Source organism: Rhinolophus sinicus, linkage group LG03 (genome assembly GCF_036562045.2).
Source record: "Rhinolophus sinicus isolate RSC01 linkage group LG03, ASM3656204v1, whole genome shotgun sequence".
NCBI classification, from domain to species: Eukaryota; Metazoa; Chordata; class Mammalia; order Chiroptera; family Rhinolophidae; genus Rhinolophus; species Rhinolophus sinicus.
In genome coordinates this window covers 10,868,082-10,892,558 of record NC_133753.1, presented here as the reverse complement: position 1 = coordinate 10,892,558, position 24,477 = coordinate 10,868,082, and the positions used below count along the sequence as shown (strand labels likewise).

The following is a 24,477-nucleotide window of genomic DNA, read 5'->3' as shown; positions in this document are numbered from 1 at the left end:
TGGTCTGCCTGCTACAGGAGGGCCAGGGGAACCTGGAGCTGGGCCACTCTGGCTACAGAGGTGGGGACACGAAGGGGCAGCTCCTGAACTGTCAGCTGTGGCAGTTGACACAGAAGGCGGAAAAGCCAACTCTTCATCACACACAGAGCTTGGCAACAGAGCCCCCATGTAAGCCTCATTCAATAAGCACGCCAAAGAAAACATGTTTTTCTTTCATTTGTTGTTTCCCGAAAACTTGCTTTTACTAATTTCCCCATGTGACATGTCCTTGGATTGCTCTCTAACTCACAGACCGGGGCAGCTGGAGTCACCCAGAGAGGGTGTCAGCAAGTGAGGAGGCTCCTCCACCATCAGATAATTCCGGGTGTTACATGGCCTATGCCTCTCACATCCAAGAAGGAAAAACGCCTTTCCGTCTCTCCCCGGGGTCTTCAGGTGACGGGTCACGAGCCAGCAGAACGGATGCTGACTTGCAAGTTAAAGCATGCGCAGTGCAATCTGCTTCTGTCATGCCTCCTCCCGCTCCCCTGGGAGCCTTGTAGCGTCCAGTCTCTGGCCCTAGCTCGTCATAACAAAGAGTGTCCTCATTTATTTCTGTTGTTTGTGGACTCCATCCATACCTTTAGTAGAAGCAGCAGTAAAACCTAGCAGTTTCTGAGAGTTCTCTGTGTAGCAAGCACAGGGTTAAATGCTTTACCTGATTTAATCCTCACCTCAGCCCTCTGAAGGAGGTGCTAGTACTAGCACATTTGATCAAGGGAAAAATGAGGCTTACAGAGGTTTCGTAATGATGAAATTCACAGAGAACAGGTAATCCATAAAGCCAGGCTTTGAACCCAGCCAGTCTCAAAATCCTAAGCTCATCGACACAGTGCTGTAATGTCTCCCTGCGTCAATCATACTCCGGACTTAAACTCGGTGAATGTGGAGAGTCCTGAGGTTGGGGGAGTCCCCTGAGCAGGGCAAGCTCCAGTGCAGATGGAGAGGGCAGCACCCAACCCCGTCTCCCAGTGGGCAGGAAGGGGCCCTAACACACATACTCAGTTTATCTGAGGGTCTGCAATCCCCAGACCAAAAAGTTGAAATACAAGCCCGGGTTCTGACAGGGAGCACACACGAGGCCATTTTCACTCATCCATGTGAGAATGCACCATGGTTTCTGGGATCATCTCAGCTTAGAAATCCCTGAAGGACAAGGGCACACAGCTAGGAAGGGTCGGGTGCCGCAGGGAGGGACCACACTAGCTGCGATAACACAGTGAGGTTACCATTTCCTGGGGAAATGATTAGCAGAGAAAGGGGATAGTAGGAAGGGACAGGAAACAAACTCTCTCTGCATCACGCTGCTATCTGAGGCCAGCCGTTGGTGGCCAGGGGTCACTCTAAGTCTAAGGAGATTGGGCATCATGGTGAATGATGGCAGTTTTGGGTAAAGTGAGTCAACTGGATATCCTGCCAGACAACCAAGGCTGTAAACTGCTTGAAAAGCCAAAGGTCTCTTACACTTAACGTTTTGAGAAAGGGAAATCAACCTGTAAATGATACTTAGGTACACCAACTTATTGAATCTTTGTGACCATCCTATGAGGGTATTTGTTTTTTAACTGAGGCTCAGGAAGTGACTTGGCCAGGGAAAGCAGCAAACAGTTGAGCTAGAATTTGAACTCAGCTCTGTCTGGCTCCAGAGTCACTCCACCAGACAGCCTCTGCAGATGGTCAATAAACCTCAGTGGATGTGCAGGGACTCCTGGAGAAACAAATGATCCCATCTCCTAATGCGACACTTTCCACCAACTAGTGCCTTGGTGCAGGTTCCCCAAGGAGTGCCATGGGGGCAACTGAACTCTAGGAAGAAAGTAGCTTTTCAGGCCTGAGAGTATTTTATTACTGTTCCTGGGACTGACATTTAATCGGTGTAAGGCTCTCTGTAACTGCCCACTTGTGTCCCTGGCTTTCCTGGCCCTGGGAAGAGGTGCTCATTTGTTTCAGAGAACTGGCCTTAGTACACTCCGGTCCTACACGGAGCTATCACAGTCCCATTCATGACCTGGGTCAGTTTCTGTACAATGAAGCCCAGGATTAGGAAACTTTCCACTGCGCAGGACAAAAAGATTTTCACCCCCCCAGGGCATGGTCCACTTATTTTGAAAAATACCGCAAAGCATCATTAATTTGGACTGTGCTCATTTATAACTGCTGAGGGTGCCAGAAGTGAATGGGAGGGAGTTTACTTTAATTCAACATTTACAAAAACACGGGGAAAGGAAGAATAAAAGACAGAGCTATGCATGGCTCTGTGCAGGACGCTCAGAAATATGAGTGAGACGCTGTCCCTCTTCTCAGGGCATTTATAAGAGTTGAAAAGTTTCTTATTCCAAGGGTGAATAAGAACATTAGAGGAGAGTCCACAGTCTAGCATGGGCAGAGAATTATAGCTTCTAGGGCTTGGAAGGATTTCTAAAAGGTCAACTAAGTCACCACATCTATGTTCTCACACCAAATTAAGGTTTCATTCATTCATTACTCAATCATTCATTCATGGACTCAAGAACCATTTACGGTATGCTCACCATGTGCCAGGCCTGGAGCTCGGCACTGAGCATTTGTAGAGATTTTAGAAGTTCACAGAGTGTTTGCGCTTACATACATGATCTCATTCATTCCACACACACCCCTTCCAACCTTCCCCTATGAGATATGTTGTTATTCCTGAGTCACTCCCCTCTGTAAGCACTGCCTGTGCTATCCCCAGAAATTGAGTCAGTGCTGGGTGAGGACAGATAACTTAACATGCAAAATTCGGTGACTCTTTTCCCTCTTCCCCCCGTCTCAGACCCTAACAGGTTGTTCCATTGGGTTTTGCATTTGGGGTCAAATGACAAGGGAAGTGGGACTCCACTCCACCTTTCAAGAAGTGACTCATCTCTGTTTTGTGTGGTTGTGACCCCACTGCACTGGGAAATGTCCCAAACTGGAGATGTTTCTGGGAAAAGAGAGGAAACACCTGCAAAGGAAGCCCTTGCCCTGCACCCCCAATGCTGTGCCCCTCGTACAGGGGGAACCCTCCGATGCTAAAGCCCATTACCACTGCAACGAACTCCATCATCCTCAAGTTCATATCCTGGGTCACAGCGGCAGATGAAAGAGCCGTAGGTGTTGACACAGGTTTGCACACAGGGGTTCTCCGTTGCACACTCGTTCACATCTGTGGAAAGCAAAAGCACATCACTGATCACTCCCACAACAAAACATCCACACTAACTAGGCCGAAAAAACGCACTGGCAACAAAGTCTGCTGTCACGGGAGACTGTATCTGCCGCTACCAAGGATCTCCATCTAGGACCTATCAGATCGAGAAGTCAGATCTCAAAAGTGTTTACTGAAGTACCAGGGGCTCCATCCATATGTCCCTCTGGGCTCACAAGGTGGGAAGGATGAAAATAGCATGTATACATATCATATACATGGATACACATGTCCACATATACACCTCCTAGAAAGTCTGCTCTCCAAGGCTCACCAACAGGAATTTCTAGGCAACGTCCGCTCTTTCCTGTCTTTGCAGTCCCAATCAGCTATTCCCCCAACCCCACTGACTTTGAAATTTCAGGTAAACAAACCAATAATGTGACAATTCTAATAATAACTATTTATTATTGCTGTGGACTGAATTGTGTCCCCACCCCCAACCACATTCATGTTGAAGCCCTAACTCACAGTGTGACGGCATTTGGAGACGGGGTCTTGAGAAGTAATGAAGGTTAAATGAGGTCCGAAGGGTGGGGCCCTGATAATGCGATTAGTGCCCTTATAAAAAGGGACACCAGAGAACTCTCTCTTTCCCCTTCTGCCATGTGAGGATACTGAAGAGAAGGTGGCCATCTGCAAGCCAGGAAGAGGGCCCTCACAAGCATGTGACCACGCTGACACCCTGATCTTGTACTTCTGACCTCCAGAATTATGAGAAAAATAAATTTCTGTTGTTTAAGCCACCCAATCTATGACATTTTGTCATGGCAGTCCGAGCTAAGCCAATCATGCATAAATAACATCACTGATCAGAAAAGAATCTCTTCGCATTATAGGGGTACCAGAAGGAGAAGAGAGAGAGCAAGGAATTGAAAACCTACTTGAAGAAATAATGACAGAAAACTTCCCTAACCTGGTGAAGGAAATAGGCATACAAGCCCAGGAAGCACACAGAGTCCCAAACAAGCTAAACCCAAAGAGGCCAACACTAAGACACATCATAATTAAAATGCCAAAGGTTAAGGAAAGGACCACAAAAGGGCACAGGGAAACTGTTAAGAACAATGGCATATTCATTATCTGGAGTGTGGTGATGGTTTCATGGGAGTATACACATGCAAAGTTCATAAAATCATGTACCTTGAACAGTGAAGCTCATCGTATGTCAATTATATATTAACAAGATGCTTACACTTGTTTTAAGGTTGAGAGATGTACTTACATCTCCAGGCTAACCTGGGTACAGTTGGAACGGGAACATGAGTTAGGGGTCTTCCCATAAAACCCAAGATTCATTCTGCACAGCTCCTCAGGATCGGGGAGAGGAAGGAGGGAGCCCCTTTCTGCTAGCATTGGCTGACCAGTTTTAAGCACCCCCTCTCCCACGCTCCTTGTGCCAATTGCCAAAGTTCCAGCTGAGAGAATTTCTATCCCCTTCAAAAGTTCAGGTAAATCTCTTAAGACTCTGAAGAGATGTGAGTGTTTTCAGAGTTAAAAGCTTTCACAGTGAGCAGTTTGAGAAGCTTTTCTTAAAGAGGAGAGCTAATCCCATGCTTCCTGGCATCTTTGGAGCTTTCAGAAAGAAAAAACGAAACAGACAGCTATGCAGAGAGCGTCCACTGAGATACCAGTTTGGAGGCTCTCCACGTGGGAGGCCAAGAAAATGTCATGGTGCCGGGCTGTGGAGTGCAAGTTCAGGCAGGATGGCACCAGTGAGTATTCGGGTTGGCATCCTTGGCTTCCGGCCAGACGCTGACCACACGGAGATGAAAGAGCTTGCATCCTGCTCTCTCTCAGCACTCAGCTGTTTCTGCACAGCAGCAGGACCCAAAGGATTCTGCCCCCTGGGATCCTGGCTGCCCTTTCCTGAGATCCGCACATGTCCAAGTGCCCTTCTGAGTCCCATGGGAGCAGACTACACCCCAATCCAATTGGCTGGACAGAAAGGCCAGACCCTTTGTTCTACTCTCTACAATGCCACCAACTAGCTGCATGACTCTGGCCACGTTGCTTAACCTTTCTGAGGCTTGACTTCTTTGTCTGTGAAGCAGGGCCACAAACACCTGCCCTGCCTACCCCATAAGGCTATTGTTGGGATTCAGTGAAACGAGCAGACATGACAATGTTTGGAGGAGTGTAAAGCACCCTTCCTCCCACGAGCTGTTAGGATTACAAAAGCTCGATAGAGTTCAGAACATCCCGTGTCACGCCAGCCAGCCCTGCTGATGCAACATCCCAGCGGCCAGGCCTGGGTGCTGTGCCCGCTGCTGGACTTGGCATTGCCAGGTGTGTTATCTGCTCCTTGTCACAGGCCTGTCCCTGAGAGGCCTCAAGGACACAATGGACTTTTGGCTCTGCTGGGCCTGGCTGTTTTTCAGGAGGTGTTGGGTACACCAGCAGCCTCTGGGGAAAAACCGGGGCTGGCACCTCCAATCCCCAGCCTTGGCACAGAGAAACCTGCCTCAGCCCTAAGCCGCTTATCACAGCAGCAAGGGAGCCAGGCGCCCACTGCCGGCTCCAGTGGGAAGGAAGGGCCCCTGCTCTATCAGCTCCCTCAACCTCCCAGCCCAGCCTCTGCTCTCAAGAAAATGACTTCTCCTGGCGAGAGGAACACAGTCGAGACTTCTTGGAACAATTAGCAGAATGAGCTTTGGAGGGGAGACTTGCAAAGAATCCAGGATCAAACTCTTTAAGGCTGATGCCTTCCTGTTTACCCAGTGATTTAGATACGATTAAACTAATGGAGACATAATATCCTCCAACTAGCTGGCTAGGAGCCTGCCAGCCAGACCTCGAATGGTGTGACAAGGAAATGGGCCCTGCAAAACCTGGTGGCGGGCTCCAGACAAAGACCTCATTCTGAGTCTCCGGCACTGCCTCCCCCCTGGATAGAGCAGCTGCCAGGGACTGGAGGCCCAGGAGGGGGCTGGGGGTGGGGAGTGGGGGGCAGGGCAAGACTTGCACTAATTCCTTGAGTCTTAATAAGTCCCCCATTCACTTCCTGAGCAGAAGAAACCTTCAAACCACAATAGGCATGTAGCTTGTTTTTCTTACTTATCAGTATTTGAAGTGATCGTGTGGAAACCAGAAAATGCCTTGTTTCATTCTGTGTTGTTGGGGACTGCTGAGTGTAGAGGAAGTTACTGCCACCACCAGGCTCTTTGCTAGGTCACAGGCCCACCTGGCACCGGCTGAAGGGAGTGCTGTAGCAAAAGGCATCAAAATTACCCATAAAATCCCTGCTTGGAGTGTCCATGTTTATTTTGCAATTCATCAAGGGTCAGGAGTTCTTTCTGACCACCTTTCTTTGGGCCCCAGGAATTGAACTTAGGCGACAGGCTACGCAAGAAAATTTCTGATCAGCTAAGAAAACGGCAGGGCTCCTCTGGATAGCAGACAGAGAAGCAAAGCCATGAAACCCTGCTCCCCAGCCAATGGGCCTCCGTGGTTCTCACCTCAGCAATTCTCAGAGCACTTTCTGACATATTTCCTCAGGTTTCTGTAAGCAGTGGGGATGAATGGGCAGTGACAATGGGCGGAAAAACACTTCAAAAACTGTTTCCCACCAGCATAAACTGTCAGACTCTGAGGATGACGGCATCTAGTGTCTCCATCATGTCCAACTTATCGTTCGTGTCACGTACCTTGGCAAGACCTTCCATCCTCATTGAGGGTAAAACCAGGGTTGCATGTACAGGAATAGGATCCAGGAACATTCGCACACAGCTGCTGGCAGTAGCCATAGCGACATTCATCAATGTCTAGAAACAGAAACACAAGCAAGGTGAGACATTTCTCACTCGCCAATGCCACCCCCATCATCATTACTACCCATTATGGAGAGAGACCATGAAGGGAAGCAAAGAGGAACTAACGGGAAGACAGTGCCTACTAAGTGTCAGGGATGGTGACACGCTCCAGTTCCCAAGGCTCAATCTCCCTAGAATCCTCCCCACCCATCTCAGTCCCGAGAACACCTGAACCTATCCTGAAAGTCGTAGAAGAAAGTTCTGCGGAGAGAAGGATGTTGGGCAAGGTGGTGTCTAAGGTTTCCTCCAACATTAAGAGTCAACACTAAGATTCTATATAAATGTTTCACTGCTTAGGAAAAGGACAAGTTAGCTTCAAGTGTAAGCTAACAGACTCGCTCCGATAGATTCCTCACCAGCTCCACTGACAAGAATTTGTGCAGGTGTCAGGAACAAGAGCATGTGGCCAGGATGAGCTGGGTAGCATTAGTCTGGAGACCCATAAAGCCAGTAATACAAGGACTCTGGAGTTCACCTGGGATTTCTTCCTTGCACCAGAGCAGACATAAAACTCTGGATAAACATACCTCTTGCAAGCCATGGCTGGCCTTTCCTAGCAAGCAGCTCTGTGGATGAACGGATCCCTTTAGCAGAGCTGGGCAAAATGACTTCCCAGCTGACATACACTAGTCAATGGGGAGCCTGATGTCACCGGGAAAGCACTTCCCAACCCCCAAGTTGATGGGCTGAAGAATTCACTCCTGTGGGATAGGATGTCTTGAATGAAGCCTACAGGTGCAGACAGAGTCCTCACCTATACAAGCACCTGTTGTGACCAATTGATCTCACTGCAGTTATAACTGTAGTTGTAACTGTAATTGTAACTCGTTCTTACCTCATCCTCACCTCCTCCTAAACTAACCACATTTCCTCCCTGGTACCCTTGTTCCTTTGGAACCAGGGTCCATCCGAGGCTCTGCAGGCCAGCTCAGAACCTCACACTCTGCCTGGTTCCTACCACCTGCTGCCAGAAAGGACCCCACCTCCCACCTTCCCTATGGTTCCACCTTCCTCAGAGGCTGCGCCCTGCCCTTGTGAGTGTGTTTTATCCCTGAGTCCCAGCTCCTTCTAACCTGGCCCACCCCACTGCCCACTGAGCGCAATGCAGCTCCTGCTTAGAAAGCACACTGACTTGTGAGGCTGATGGTCCTGACCTCTTCCCAGGGTGCAGCTTGGCACATCACCAAGGACAGGGAGGCAGCAGGGAAAGGAGAAGGCATCCTCTCCCCAGGGGTACCCTAGAGGTAAGGCAGCCACCAGCCCCTTATTTTTCTGCCAAAGCAATGCCTCCAAAGGTGCACAGAAGGGGTCATAGACGGCTATGGAACTTGTGTTTTTAAAGAGAAAGAGGAGTTTGGCCAGGAGATGGTATGAGCTCGGCCACAATTCGGAAAGGTCTTCATTTCGGATGTGAAGTGTGAGCAGGCTGTACATGTGGCACCACACTCAGCTTCCAGGGATATCCCTCGCAGAGCTTCCCGCTCTGTGGACGAGAACCACCCTCCCAGGCAGAGGAACGTCCCACTGGCTGGCCCTATCGTCCGTGTAAGCCAGCCTGTGGCCCAGGCACCTCCTCTCTAGCACCCCCTTGTGGTGGAAAAAAACGACTGAGAAACAGGAGACAGACTTTAGACTCAATTCTTTGTCCAAAATGTCCCTCCTCTTTGAGTCTCAGTTTCCAACTCTATATAAAACTTGAATGACATAATATCTAACATCCTTTCCAGCTCTGAAATTCTACATATTAAGTTCCCATACAAGTAACTCACTCACAATGCTCTGCTTATGTTCAAAGCAGTGGCATCAAATTTTCCATAATAGCTGAGGTTGGTTAAAATGCACAGCGACCACCATAAACACAAATGCCATATGCAGCCTGCAAATGCCATATGCATGTCTGGAAATGAGAACCAAGCCAAGTGTAGGCTGGCTTATCAGGCCCTGAGGAGGCTGCAGACAGGGCTCGAGAGCCGATCTAAACTCCGTCTCCATCAAGGGAGACTTGGAAAAAGGAACCTTTCTTTTTTGTTTCCATGATGTTGTTTGGATTTGTTTCTCGGCTCCTCCAAGACTGAGTTCCAGGCAATAGAACAGTGTCTTAGAGAATTAAACTGGCAGGGCTTTTCCAAGAAAACAGCATAGAAATCACACCCTAGAAATAGAAATTGAAGTGACAGCTAGAGATTGCTATGAATTCATTCAACTTGGCTAGACCAAAAACTAGAGGGAAAGAAAGGAAAATAACCCTCCAGTAAAAATAAACAGAGAGATCATATAGTACATGCCAATTGCAAGGAACAGAATTCTCAATTGGTGATCACTGACTCCTTAGCAGTAAAAAGAAAGACGCCAGGGGGGTGGGCATGGGGGTGGATATTGTGGGGAGATGGTGTTAGCTCAGAATCTACCGACGACTTGGAACTTTTCTGTCACTAAGCAAAGTGTTCCGTTAGTAGGAGTTCTAACTAGGACAGAATAACCCTCACCTCTATCATTTCCTGCCTTGGATATAATCTTCCTGAAGACAGGGAGAAGGTGTAGGTACAATCAAACATGAACCCTTAAAAAACACATTCAAAAATTCTGATAATGACATATTGGTGATGGTGATAACTGATTTGAGAAGATGGTGAAACATGTAAGCTCCATCAGCTTGTACCTCCCCCACCCAAAGAAAAACCCACCCAGCTAACGCCCACATTTCACAATACCCCTGGCAACCATTAACTTCCAAGAGTCCCTGTGGGTCCCAGAGAGCTGTTACCTAAGCACTGGCCTTCCAGAAGCCAATAGCCGTCAGTGCAGGAACACGTATACCCGCCTTCAGTGTTGATGCAAATCTGGGTAGGGTTGCATTGGTGAGAATCCGTCACACACTCGTCCACATCTGTAATACAGACATATTCCAAAGAATGTCACCTACATCTATGCAAAGTCCTGCAGCCACCAGAGGTGCCAGCTGCTTGTCTGGCTGGCTGGGAGCAGTTGATAGTATCCCTGAGTTATATCCAAGAAGATGGAGGCACCTCCCTGACGGGTACCACTACGAGAAACAGGCCTCTTTGGAGGGGGGCACAGCTAGTCTGCTTCCCAGAAATCCACAAAGGGAAATGGCCAAGAAGAGAACACACGTACATCCTTAAACACTTTTCTGCCATCCTATCCCATTATTTTCTCAAAGTATGTCACTTGGATAATAACCATTACTTGATTTAGAAATGCATTTTGGTAAGCCTATTCATTCACGTGTTAAATAGGAGTCTTTTGTGTACCTACTGTGTGCACAGAGCTATGATAAACACCTCTGAGAACATAACAGAAGAAAAAGAAAAGTCCCCTGCCAAAGAAAGCTTGTAGTCGGGTCACTGAATCGGATCCATGCACGAAGATCTTTCGGCCTGGGGTCCCTGCCCCTCCGTGAAGCTCCATGCAGCCCTTCCATCTTCCCTGCACTCCGGAGCTTCTGCGGCTGGTCTCCTGCTGCCCTCTGCTCCGCCCTGGGTTTTCCTACGCTGTGCAGGTCCTTGCGTCCAAGTCGGTCGGGTCTTAATTGAGAGCTTCAAAGCACCAAGACCAGGCTGCAGTCACGGTCAGATTTCTCAAGACATCTGGTGTACACATTCAGCACTTAAAACTGTTTGTTTCGACTGAAACAAATCCTTTTTCCCTTTACCCCACGCTGCATTTTAGGGAGAGCATTCAGAATCCTGTAACGGGACCTCCTAACCACACTCTTACTTTGACCTAAAGCCCCGGCTGGATCTGCCTGGCCCAACTCCCATGCCTTTCCTCCCCGTCAGTCCTGCCCTCACCTGTCTGCACCTTTGGCGTCCCTCATCACTGCAATCAGGTTTGCTCATCCACACTTTCTCTGTGCCTCCCCCAAATGAACATCGCACAGTTGGAAATAATATTAAAAGCTGCAGTTCAGTGAGCCTGTGTAGTGTGCCCGAGACCTCATGTATGTTGCTGTATTTATTCTCACAATCACCCTGTATGTTGGGCTCATGATCCCCATCCTACAGACGGGAAACTATGCTCAGGAAGCTAATTAAGTGTCAAGTCAAGAGCTGAGCCCAGGCCTCCCTGCCTGCCTGACTCCAAATCCACTCTATGCAGTAATAACAGGTCACATCGCCCTGGACCAAGCAAGTTCAGAGGGAGCTGGCAGACCTGGCAGAGGAGACAGGGCTGAGCTTTTGCTGCCTTTTCCTGCCCCTCCTGGAAAACCATCTGCGTCTTGACATTGCATATTGCAGACTGTGGTGGGAGTGGGATGAACCTAGGGCCCCAAAGTTTAAGCTCCTTGAGGATGAGGGTCTTTTGTAACACAGGCCTTTTCGGCCACGTGCTCAGGAAGCAAGCACAACTGATTCAATGAAACATTTGGCCAAGTAAGCAACCATCTCTTGGGTTCGAGTGACACTGGTACAATCCACCACTCAACTGCGACAAGTCAACACCAGTGAAACTGATCAATTCCCACCCCAAAATAACCGGTGTCTGGCATTGCGTGGAACCAGCCTCTAAGAACCTGGTTCCAAGGTGGCAGCGGCCTCTGGTCCACCCGGACACATACAGCTTTGGTGGCAAAGACCCAGCCTTGTTCTCAGCTGCAGGAGGTCCTGCCTCTGCCCTCGGCTGGCCTCCCTTCCACCCAGCAGAGCCTCCCAGGGGAACCGGTGAATAATGCTTGGCCAGCAGCCGCGCCTGCTCAAATCCACCTCGAAGCCTAGGATAATAAATAATGCCACTATCGGCCAGCACATATTTACATTTTTCCGGAGGGGAGTGATGGATGGCAATTATACCCTGGGAACAGCATCGCCTTAGGAATTTGTGCTCTTTTTCCTGCTGCCTTTAGGGGAATGAAGGGTGAGGAGGACCCAAGGCGAGAAGAGCTGTTAGAGAGCCTAGGCGATAGCAAGTTCCCAAGGCTCTGTGTTTGTGTAACTTACGGCACACAGAATGTGCCCACGGAGCCCCACACAGAGAAACCAAACACTTGGGAGTGGACCAGACTGGGTCAGGAGCGCATGAGGTGCCTAAATGTGCACAGGCGTGTGTATGCGTGCACACACACAGGCACATGCAAAATATGCAAACCTAGAAACTAAAGCTTTCAAGTTCATTTAGAAACAAAAAAACTCCACCAGTTTTACTGAGTTAAAGAATTAACTTGGTTATACCACATTTCTGTTGCTGTATCTTCAAAAAACTCAATTTTTAATTTTCACTAACTGATTGAATGGATTGTCAATATTAATGTACTTTGAGAACTCAAGTCTCTGGACTTGTTTTATTTTGGGAGGGGGGGGATGTGTCCCATCTTTATATCTTCGAAACATACCTGGTATAATGCTGTGTCCATTCTAAATGGTCAATAACTGTTTGGGGAATGAATGAAGGAATGAATGAACACATGAACAGCAAACATTAATTCCTTTACAGCCCCAGACAAGGTTTTCCCAGCCAACTTGCTGGCAAGACCACACTGGTGTGTGGACAACAGCCCCACTGGAAACCACTGTCAGCTATACACCTGGTGGAGCTGAAACTGGAAATGTTCATGCTGTGGGTTCCACACGGGGCTAACAGACCCATCGCACATCCCAGCTCACAGCTGAATTGCTTACATTAAATACGTTTGATTTAAATAACAGAAGGAAAAATACGTCAAATCACTCCAAGGACATTCTTTGGCAAGGCATCTTTTTCTGCATCAGTGGAAAAGTACAAGTTACGGCAACCTGAGTAAGTGTCATTATCCTCGGACACAACCCGTGCCTGTTATTTCCTTTCCTTCTTTGTGTGATATTTGGGAAGAATCTCCGAAGAGAAAAGAATGCGTGGTTCATTCAGTCACTTACTCACTCATTCATTCTTCATGTTCTACTATGGCTGTGTGTGTGTGTGTGTGTGTGTGTGTGTGTGTCCTCCCAAACCTCCAGGCCATCTCCATCTGTATCAGCCCTGCCAGCTCCATGCCTCCCTCCTGGGAGCCGCAGTCCTGGGCAGCTGCCTGGGAACTTGGAGGACTCCACCACAGCAACCATGGCTCATCTCTCTCCAGGTGGGGCAACGTCCATCCACTGTCCAGGCAACCAGCACCCTGGCAACTGGAGGAAAGAGCTCACTGACTTCTCTAGCACCTGGCAGCAGATCAAAGCCCAGCAGCACTGGGCCAGCCCAGGAAGAAATCGTCCTCTGCGCACAACACCACAGCTCTGCTGACCCAAGCAGCTTTGTCTGAGCTGTCACCCTTTCCTTCAGACATCCCTTCAAGGAAAACATTCACAGTCTGAAACAACAACTGCTCACTTAGGAAAGCCATCAAAGCCAGTCCAGCTCATCCTTCGTGCCCTCCCAGGAGACTACGGGTAGATGTGGGCTCCCAGGCCTCAGGACAGCAGGCCACATGTTAGAGACGGTTGTTTAGGATTTCATGCCACTAGCCGTGTCTCATCTCCCTAGCCAGAAAGCTTCATGGGGACAGGTGCATGAAGGCAGTGTGAATAAGGAATGGCCTTCAACTTCCCAAAGAGACTGGACCAGCAGAAGCACACTTGTGAGATGGCAGTCACTCCCTCAAACCTGTGGCCTGCACCCTTACTCCTGGTCCTGTGGGCAGCCCTCAGCCTCCTGAAGCTCAAGAACTTTCAGACAGCTGCCCCCTTCGCTCAGTGCCTCTGGGAAGTCGGCCCCAAACAGGAGATGGCTCAACATATATTCATTTATGTGACAATATACTTAATGTCTTTCTCCTCCACTCACATAAGAGCAAAACCCACAGTACCTAGCACAGTGTCTGACACATAAGAGGAACTAGACTAACGCCCACAAAATCCCGTTTGCCTGTGAGAAGAACCCCACAGATGTCTACCAGCTCAGTTAAGATATGCACAATCCTTTCAACCTCTGTGCTGCATCTTTTCGGTCCATCTGCTGTGGAAAGCCAGTGGAGAAATGTCCACTCAGAGGGCCTGCTACTGCCCTGAGTCCACGGGTCAAATCTGTAGGGTCACTACAGTGACAAAGTCATGATTGCTTTAAGCATCAGTCCTCTGCAGTTTCACTACGGCCCCCTGTGTGTGTGTAGAGTCAATCACCATAGTTCCCCACCCCACCACTGACGCTGCCCCAGAGAACTGGTTTCTATAGCTTTATAACTCCCTGTACTTTACCTACCTTTCAAATTGACATTTAGCTCTCCCTGCCCTAAAATCTAGTGTCCATTTCTCTTCTTCTATGGTTAATCAAATGTCTAAACTTGACTTTTTTTTTTTTTTTTTTTGCCTCTGAGGACCTTTCATTTTCTCAAAGTCACTACAGTTGAGGTCACAGTCGGACTTGCCTTCCCAGCTTAGCTCTTTCAAGGAACGAGTGAAAACGTCGTAATGAACATTTGTTTAGTAAATTCCTTCAATATTTATCCTTGTCCTCTTCACCACCTTTTTATCCTTTTTGCTAGAAAGGAGTGGGATGTAATAAATAAGATAGCGTCTTTTACGAGGTCACAGTAAACTCTTCGCCACTCCGCATTTTAAACCCCCAGGCAGGGAGGTATCCTTGATGTGCCCAGAAACTTAAAGTCTGAGAAGAAACATTTCCAAAAAATGCACATTAGTTGTTATTGATTTGTTCTTTACAACCATTGTTTTTATTGTTTGTTTCTCACACTAAATAAATTTCTATGAGTATTTTTTTTAAAAAAAAGTAAAAGCATGCCCTTCAAGTCCAGTCAAGATCTCACAAAGGCACCAGATGGAGGAACTGGCCTCAAGTCGTCAGCATATGCTACTCAACAACCCAGGACAACAAAACGAACGGACTCTTCCAGGCTGACTGCAAAGACAGCATGGAGAGAACCACAGGGCACAAAGCTGCCGAAGCTTTAGCCCTTGGAGCAGACGTCTGTGACGGAAAGAAGTGGTAACAGGCATCTCGCCTCTTTTATCAGATGGACTCTCTGGACATCACGGATACCGTGCTATTGGTTGATGCCTATTATAGGTCCTTCGCTAGGAGTGGGCTGGTTCTCAGAAAGCAATATACAACTCACTTTTCTGTCCCATGTAAAACGAGGGGTCCCAAGTATAATCCTAGTGTTAATTCACAGGTTATTATTATAAAAATCTCTACAGGTAGGTATAACAGACTTAATGTGCTGACATAAATACACAAAAATATGTTTGACTATAAATAATACGCATAGGCATGCCAGCTGTTTATGATATTTGAATGTACATTTCATACATGCGCGCACGCGCACACACACGCATTTACATTTCATCATTTATTCCTATGAGGTGAAGAGAAAGTACTTAAATTGCTTTCATAACACAAATTCTACTTGAAATAAAGTGTCCTTCAAAAACTGTAAAACAAAACCAAAGCAAAACCTAGTGGGGTTCCCCATGCCCACAGGGAGAACATTTTCTAGGCCATTCTCCCAGCACCAAAGCATAAGAGGGAAAAACACCAAAGGGCTGAGCCTCTCCAGAAAGGGCTAGAGGGTTAAAAAAAAGGAGAACTTTGGGGGAAGTCAGAGCTGGGTGCAAATCCAGGCTCCTGCACTTCATAACTGAGTATTACTGAGCTAGTTCATTTCTCTCTTGCATCCTCAGGTATTCTGCAAAATAGAGCGGTGGCAGCCTGCCTCATAGGTTGCTATCAGAGTTCATAAATTAAAGTGTTCACGGGTCCCATCACCACTGCCTGGTACCCAGTAGGTGCCCAGGAAATGTCTGTTCCTTTCCCCAGTGAGGTGCGGTTTCTAGCAGCAGTGAAACACAGGGGCAGCTTGGTTTCTGTCTCCTGCAGGCTCTGTTCTGGGAGTCACCAAAAACACCAAGATGACGGCACTGGGACTGTACGGCATGGTTAGATCTATGGTTCAACTAGAGCCAGAGCCAGAGACTTCTCCCCCTAGAGCTCCAGACACATGCCAGGAGATTGGGACAAGAGGTGCACAGAGGCAGGGAGCATTCCTTCACAGGGTCTCAGTTTTCCCCTCTGCATTTTGGCATCTATGGGTCCATCTATGATTCTATAATTGTAGCCGTACAAAAGCCTAAGATGTATTAGGTCGGTGCAAAAGTAATCGCGGTTTTTGCAATTATTTTTAACCTGTTAAACCACAATTACTTCTGCACCAACCTAATATGTCCTATTGAATTCCAAATACGATCACGCTTTTTGTGGCCAACGATTCTTCCCTTTCTGTGCCTTCTCTTCTCCAATCCCAGGGATAGCAAAGGGCTGACTCTGTGAGCCTGTGTCCGCAACCTCAGCTGAATGCCTCTGCTCTTACGTGAGAACGGCCATCAGCCACAGGAAAACATTCTCACTGGGGGACCCTGGGAGAAACTGTCCCCATGCATTTGGGGGACTACACCTTTCAAAAGGCCCCCACACATCCTTTTTTGGACACAGCAAAATCATTTCCTTGGTAGTAAATTTTTACCCAGTGAAACAACATGTTTTCCCAGCCCGTTTTTGTTCCTTCCTTGCTCAAGCTAATGGGGCTTGATAAGAAAGAAGAAAATAACAATGGCACATTCCGACGTCTCCGATTGAAGCCAGCTTTGGGCCTGCTGCTGAGCTGGGTCGGTGCCATTTTTCAGCGAGACAAACCCAGCCAAGCCTGGAAGCTACACAGGGCCTACTTCCCAAACACCTGCTTAATTAAAGATCTCAGCGTTTGAGAACTCGCTTGTTGAATTCCCAGGACATCTGTACTCCATGTGTCTTGTGGGCAATCATTAGGAACCAGATCTTTTTGTGTTTACAGCACTTTCCCCAATGCTTGATATTAAGCATAGGATACAAAGCTTGCTCACTTTGTACTTCCAGTTAGGCAACAAATATGTGGTCCATTTTCCAAACAACAACAAAAAATCCTTTCCTCTTAGAAGAAACCAGCTGGAATGCAGGTTCCAACCTCTCCATGAATTCTATTTTTCTATCCATGAAGTGAGAACTTAGAGGAGAGTTCTGAAAGGCCCTGTCTAGCTCTGACCTTCTGCAGAAACAAACTGCAACGAATGGGAATCACATTGCTTGGTTCTTGAGTAATGATTTTCATCCACAGTGCTTGGTAAACATCAGCTGACTTTAGCTGCTTTTAAACTGGGTCGTGCATTGGCCAAGCCCATTCAACTTTTGCCAATGTACGAACGGTCACTGCCGTTGTGGTAGGGGTGGTGAGCGAGAGGGAGATGACACATATATTCCTTCTTGAGCATCATGCATCACGATGTCCCGAGAGTAAGAGGCCAACGCTGGCTTATTGCCAATCTAGACATGGTATTTTTTAATTTATTTAAAGGGCTTAGGCCATTATCATGATTATAAAGCAAGCAAAGGAACCATTCCTTTTTAAAGGAGTATTCACGAACAGTCTATACAGGCTGTAGCTCTTGAATCTTGTCATCTCCCTGCCGGCTCCCACTCCTCCATTCCTGGGAGCCTATTCCTCCCCCACATCCTGACCTCCATGTTTTCTCACCCTCTTTGTCATGGTCTGTGATCGCCTCATCTCCGCCCCACACCCTCCCCTCCAATGTTATCTTCGTCAATGGTGCCATCATGTTTTCAGTATTCTGGGCTAGAAATCTCCGTTATCCTTAAATCCTCCCCCACTACTCCCTATTCTCACGCAATTCTCCTTCTGAAAATCTTGCAACTTAACCTTTCTTTACATCCCTCCCCCCAAAGACACCAAGGCCCCACTGGCTTTCCTCTAAACGACTGTTATAGCTTCATTACTAGTCTGCCAGCCTCTAGTCTCTCCCCTTGAAAGTATAATAAACACCGATTCCAGGACCATCCGGGTCACAAAAAGGACCGTGGGGCTTTACTACTCAAAATTGTGTGCCCCCTTCTTAGAAAACCCATAGCTTTCTTTTATGCCTCGACAACGCAGCACGTCAAGCCTCCTGTTATACTCAAACACGTGCTAAGAACAGCTGGTGTTAGAGGACTCCACACTGCAGTGCATGGTTAGCTGTGTATGGCTCCATCTCCCTCCACTAAACCACGAGTTTCTTGAAAGCAGGAAATGGGTCTTATTCACATTCGTATCTTAAGCACCTAACACAGCGCCTGGCATGACAGAGGGTATTGAAGTGAATTACACTGGAAATGCAGGTACTTTGTTCTTGGACTCTTCTGAACGCCAGAGGGGAAAGGCAGTTAATCCACATGACATCAGAGGAAACCAGTTTAGCCACCCTCCTCCTTGGTGGCCCATATCTCATCCCTGTGGGATGACGGATACCCACAGGCAGACATTTGCTCACCGTTCAGGCCCAGCAGAGCCTCAGGCCCCAGCTGGGAGCGTCTGGAGGCTTCTTTCCATCCTGGTGTTTGCCCAAGGCAGACGTGAGAATGTCCTCACCCCCAGGGGCCCTGACATACCATGTGCTTGGCCTGGCAAAGTGAGTTATGTTTCCTCTTTTTTTCCAGAGAGCTGAACGTTCTACACAAGGAAGAAGTTTATTCTCAACCATCACAGAAGGGGACAAAATCAGAAGAGGGAAAAGAGACATTTTCTGCCTGACCTGAAAATGGGCATCCACAGGACGTCTTAGGGCACAACCAGGAAACCCAATCCATTCTTCAGGCTTGGGACAAAACTCACAGCCTGCTGCCGGCTGTGAGAATATCCAGGTGTGCAAATTTACCACAAGGAATCAATCAGCCCATCGTCAGTGACACACATTTCCTGGCAGTCACCCTTGGAGCGATAATGAAATCTACACGTGTTCTCTTCTCACCCCTGAGGTCAGAAGGCCCTGCCACCAGTTCTGACTCCATCACTAACTAACCAGGGTCACCTGGTTCGTGTAATTGATCTTCTGCATCTGCCTCCTATGGGGCTACCATCACCTGTCCTCCTGGGCTTGCATGCTAGTGGGGAAGACAGATGTTGAACCCAAGTGTGTAGAGAATGCTGCAGAGGCCTGTAGACACATAACTGGGAGTGTCACAAATCTGGGAGGTGAGGGCAGGTCTTGACACTGGGCAATGACATAGGGAACAATTCCTTCACATACACTCATTCCTGGAACCCGCAGCCTCCTAGAAAAAGGGAGGGAAGTGACAGATGGCTCTTTCCCCATAACAAGTCACAAGAAATAGGTCAGCAGGTGAAGAAGAATACGGTGTTTCATCCTGAGACCCACCCGCAGGGCTGGACTCCTCTCCTGCCTCACTCCTCCACGCTGGTACAGCCCAGAGCTCCCCGCGCCCCTTCTCTAGCAGACGACCCAGCACATCAGAGAATAACTGTTCAGGCTACAACTCAAGAGGTGAAACCTCAGGAGATGGCAAGAAGAGGTGAAAAGCAGGTGGGGACCACACGGGTGGGAAGAGCATGCCAGAGTGAGGGACAGTCCTGGGAATTCCATCTCCTGGCTAATGGGGGCCACATGTCCTGAGCTTCTGGAAGCCTGAGCCACGTCCTGCTCCCTACCATACTTTGGACTTGGTAAGAGTTGGATTATATCACTTGAACCTAAAATAAATATTTGAACTGATTAAACACTTTTCAGGATTGCGTGTTGACCTAGCTGATGGACTAGGGTAGGGGCTGCCCTTTTCCATCCACACCTCTGTGGTCACTAGCAGACTCCTGGATTTCTTTAGTGTGGAAGGCAGAGAGATGAAGGACCAACTACCTGACCTGCCAGGTCACTCCAGCCCTCCCTCCCACCCTGTAGAGCCCGGAAGCCGAGTCCCAGTGCCAATAACACAGCTATTCAGGATTCAATTATGCTGCACACCTTTACCATGCCATGAGCCACTACTGTTATAGGTACTAGGGACTAAAAGATAAATGACACGGAAGCCAATTCTGTGTACAATCCAGTAGGGAACAGATAAGAGACCAGATAATCCCAATTCAGTAGAGTAAATACCATGCTGGAGAGGAGAGTAGGGATATTTCCAGGAGGAACAGGCTTCCTGGAATAGAAGTTATGTGTGTGATCTAGATGGATGATGTGGCAGAGGCAGCCACAATTGGATACTGTCCTCTAATATCCATTCTCCCAACTAAAGACTGCTTTTACAGCTTCCCTTCCAGTGAAATGTGGTTATGTGACTAAATTCTAGCCAGTGGGGTATAAGTAAAAGTAATGTGTAACAACTTCTGGGTCATGCTTTAAACAGAACAAGCGTGTGGTCCTGTTGTCACTTGCAGGTGTGATGGGGAGAGTGGGAGCAGCCATGTTGGATCCAGAGGTGAAAGCCCCACACTGAGTTTGGCCAAGCCACCCTACCAGCCTTGAACCATCTGCCTCTGGACAATATGATGAGAGAGAAAATGCTCTCTTATCAAAACCAGTGCGTTACAGATCTCTTCACTACAGCAGCTTAGCTTGTACCCTAATACACATGAGTAGGGGTTAGCCAAAAGAAGTAGGTAGAGAAAGGCATGTGCAAAAGTATGTGAGGCACAGTACATTCAGAGAGCCAAGAGCTGTTCACACGAGCAGACCTGTGTGAGTGAGCACGTGGGGAAGGAAGCCCGTTTGTACAAGGGTCATGTGGCATGCTAAGGAGGCCAGAAAACAAAGAGATGGAGAACAGGGGCAGAAAGAACTGGAAAGGGGGAGAGAAAAGAAAAAAATGAGGAGATGAAGAGGAGGGAAGAGGGGACAGAGAAAGGATAATACATAGTCACCCTCTCCTGCTGCATGAGGGAACTTGCATTGGTTCTCAGCTCTAGGAATTCTTTTCCCCAGTGCAACCCCCCACAGAAGTCCTAACCTTTTGCAGTTCAGAGCAATTTGACTTTCGTAGTTTCAAAAAGCCACAATGAGGTGAGCCCCACAAAAGGTAGTCCCTAATTGTAAACAGTTTGGGTCAAGCGTCTGCTCATACAAGTCAGCTCAATTGGCTTCCTAATAAATGCCTTTTTGATAGGCAGTAACAGCAGTAGTGGAGGAAATTCTAATACATAACAATAGAAACAAATGGCCCAATGGACCACCCCAGAGACCACCACATTCTCTGTGCCCCTCTGCTTCAGGGTTCCTAGCAGTTACCTACAGTTGCTGCTCAGCCTTGGCACCCCCCTCCCCCACTCTCTCTCTCTTTAACTCATTCCAATCAGGCTTCCATCCCTTTCACTCTACTGTAGCCTCTCTCGTCCAGGACACCAGTGACCTCCACAATGTCAAATCCAATGGTTCAATCTTCATCCTTTGCTACTTCTCAGCAGCACTTGGCACAGTCAACCACCCCCTTCTTCTTTAAAGACTTTCTCATTAGGCTCCCATGATCCTACCCTCTGTCATGTCCATCAATGAATGAATAAACACAATGTGGTACACGTCTCACATACATACACAATGGTTTACTATTTTGCCTTAAAAAGGAAGGAAATTCTGACACATGCGACAACATAGACAAATCTTGAGGACAGGATCCTAAGTGAAATAAGCCAGTCACAAAAAGAAACATTTTCTATGATTTCACTCATGCAAAGTATCTAAAGTAGTAACTCATAGAAATAGCAAGTAGAATGGTGGTTGCCAGAGGCTGGGAGGAGAGGGGAATGGGCAGTTAGTGCTTAATGGGTATAGAGTTTCAGTTTTGCAAGAAGAAAAAGTTCTGGAGGGTGGTTGCACAACAATATGAATGTACTTAACACCACTGAACTGTACACTTAAAAATGATTAAGATGATAAATTTCATGTTACGTGTTTTTACCAAAAAAAAAGTTAATATCTATCAATCAAATCATATTTCTTCATTGAATTCCATGCTAAATTTATGAATTGTTTCTACCCAGAGACATAATTGGCCTGTGATCTGAAACAAAATCCCAGGGAAGCACACAGCCGTGCCCTGCGCTCCCGAGGAGCGTAACCACCCAACAGTCCTCACTGCTCTGCAGCCCCCTTCTCCACAAAGGAATTCAGTAGAGAATCAGGGAGAAAAGGGATGGAGGGAAAGAAAGATGAAGACCTAGAGGATGGGGATGAAAGGAGGGAAGCAGGAACAAAGAGCTGGACTCTGAGCATCTTGTGCTTCTAGTAACTCGTTTCAACAACCACATAGGTTGGTGGGAACACAGGCTTTGGAGTCAGACCTGTTTCAAATCCTGCCGCCCGCATTTTTTTGGCTGTGTGATTTTGAACAAGTTTTGTTGTTGTTGTTAATGTTTCTTTTTAGCCACTAAAAGCCTGTGTTTCCTCATTTGTAAAAGGAGCTAGTGATAGTACAGAATTCACGGGGTTTCGTGAAGATCTGCGTAAATAAAGCCTTTAAAAATCATGCCTAGTACAGAAATGGCCTTTAATCCAGATTGACTGTTACAGCTTCATGTCAAGAAGCAGGAGGAAGAAGAAGAGGAAGAGAGGGAACAGAAAGATGGGAAGCTCACCCCCTAAAAGCAGAGAAAAAAGAAGGGGCTGAAAGCCAGGTTCTACCGTGTTTCCCTGAAAATAAGACCTAGCCGGACCATCAGCTCTAATGCGTCTGTTGGAGCAAAAATTAATATAAGATCCGGTGTCATGTTATGTTATGTTATGTTATGTTATGTTATGTTATGTTATGTTATGTTATGTTATATAAGACCCAGTCTTGTATTATATTAATTTTTGCTCCAAAAGACGCATTAGAGCTGATGGTCTGGTTAGGTCTTCTTTTTGGGGAAACACGGTAGTCCAGAACCTTTCACTTGCTCAATGGTGGCTTTAGGCAAGATATTCTCAGCCCATTTTCTCCTCTGAAAAACAAGGTCTGAGGTCTCTTCTATCTGGAAAGGTCGATGAATCTGAATCCTCTGTGCTCTAGATGAGTTCCCTACCCTCAGTCACTGTCTACACCTCTTACCTAGGCAGGGCCAAGGAGGCCCTCTGGAGGACAGAGGGGAAAAGACATCAACATGGCTGGGAGAGGCCCACAATTTGCCTCTAAGTGCAAAATGAGGACATAAGCTTGTAGACCAGACTATTCCAAAGGGGGGAGAAAACTTACGGTAAAAGGGTGACCTGAATGGGAAGGGCTTCTTACCTGAGGCCACTTTAAAAAGTATTGGGGAGCACAATTAAGTTATCTTCTATGCCTGGTCAGCCTCTGTCAAGTGCCTATTACAATATGTACACATTGTTATAATGTATGACCACCGCTACAGTATTGAACAGTGTTATACTATATGTTATACTACATGAATGTTGTTTTTACAAACATTGCTGCCTCTCCTGAGATTTACTCTGAAATAAGAATGTTCTAATATTTCCCTCAGGACCTCTCTCAAGACCTGTGTAATAGGCATCTTCAAAAAACACTTCTCAGGGGCTTAAGAAAAGACAGAGAAGCTAATGAATCCCTCTTTTCCCCTTCATAAACCCAAGTGGTGTTGATGCAAAAAGGAGAAAATGTACTCATCAAAATAAGGACCATTCATTCATTCAGTCACTCATTTAATCAATATGTATTGACTAGTGCAGAATGGATGGGTTTTTCATTCTTTGTCTTCACATGCCCTTTACAAGCAGAATTCAGTCAAACGTTTTAATCTAACTTTATATTCTCTTAGGCAAGTCTAAGTTATAAGTGATATAAATGAAGGGAAGATGGTTAGTGCATAGAACAAAAAGTAACAGATCAGGAACTCAACTAGCCTTCCCACTGACTAGGTTCATGTCAGTTTTCCCATTTTTTAAATGGGGGCATCATGCCTGATTACTTCCAGGGATTCAATGAGATAAGAACTTCCTTTAAAGGAAATGCTACCTTATATGTATTTTTAGAGACTATTACTATTAGAGAAGAAATACTTTTCTCCAGGTCATAGAAGAAATAAATGGAAAGAATGATCTAATTCTGGTCCATCTAAGACTGGGTCTGATGGTTTCACATTCCACCTGTTTTGCAAGCAGCCTCTCACCCACCTACTCAGTGTCTGCTTCCCAGGCCAAAGAAGGAACGGGTGAGCAGGATAGACAACGATTTTGGAGGACCATTATATTACTGGTGCTCATTTGCAAGGCTGTTTTGTAATATGATGTAGCTGGCAGGACTGAACAATTTGGCAGAGCAGAAAGACACAATTCCTCTAACGCCTGGTCACTAGACATTCATTCATCTGTCATTCATTAGATCAGCAAACATTTACGAAATAACTTCTACATTTTTGGCATTATGCTAGATACTCCAGATACCAAAGTGAACAAATCATGTTTCAAACAAATTTCACAGAATCAGTTATCACGCAGGTCATATTCCCTGGTGATAATGCAATTAAATAGAAATCAATAACAGAAAGATAAACCTCCATAAATGTGTAAATTTTTAAAACTCATCACTAAATAAATCATGGACCATAACAAGTAATCACAATAAATCAGAAAAGTCTTAGAACTTAATGACAATGAAATTACTATGTATCCAAACTTGCAG

At 46.9% G+C, this 24,477-nt stretch overlaps 1 protein-coding gene across 2 annotated transcripts in view; it reads right to left on the bottom strand.

The window, feature by feature from the left end:
• Window positions 1-24,477, bottom strand: part of FBLN5 (fibulin 5) — a 70,747-nt gene that overhangs the window by 15,440 nt on the left and 30,830 nt on the right. For both annotated transcript variants that reach the window (XM_019745227.2, XM_019745225.2), the window contains exons 5-7: window positions 9,824-9,946; window positions 6,895-7,011; window positions 3,086-3,205 (exon numbers count right to left, since the gene is read on the bottom strand). In XM_019745227.2, coding sequence (XP_019600786.1) covers window positions 3,086-3,205; window positions 6,895-7,011; window positions 9,824-9,946 — 360 coding nt within the window. The remainder of the gene's footprint in view (window positions 1-3,085; window positions 3,206-6,894; window positions 7,012-9,823; window positions 9,947-24,477) is intronic.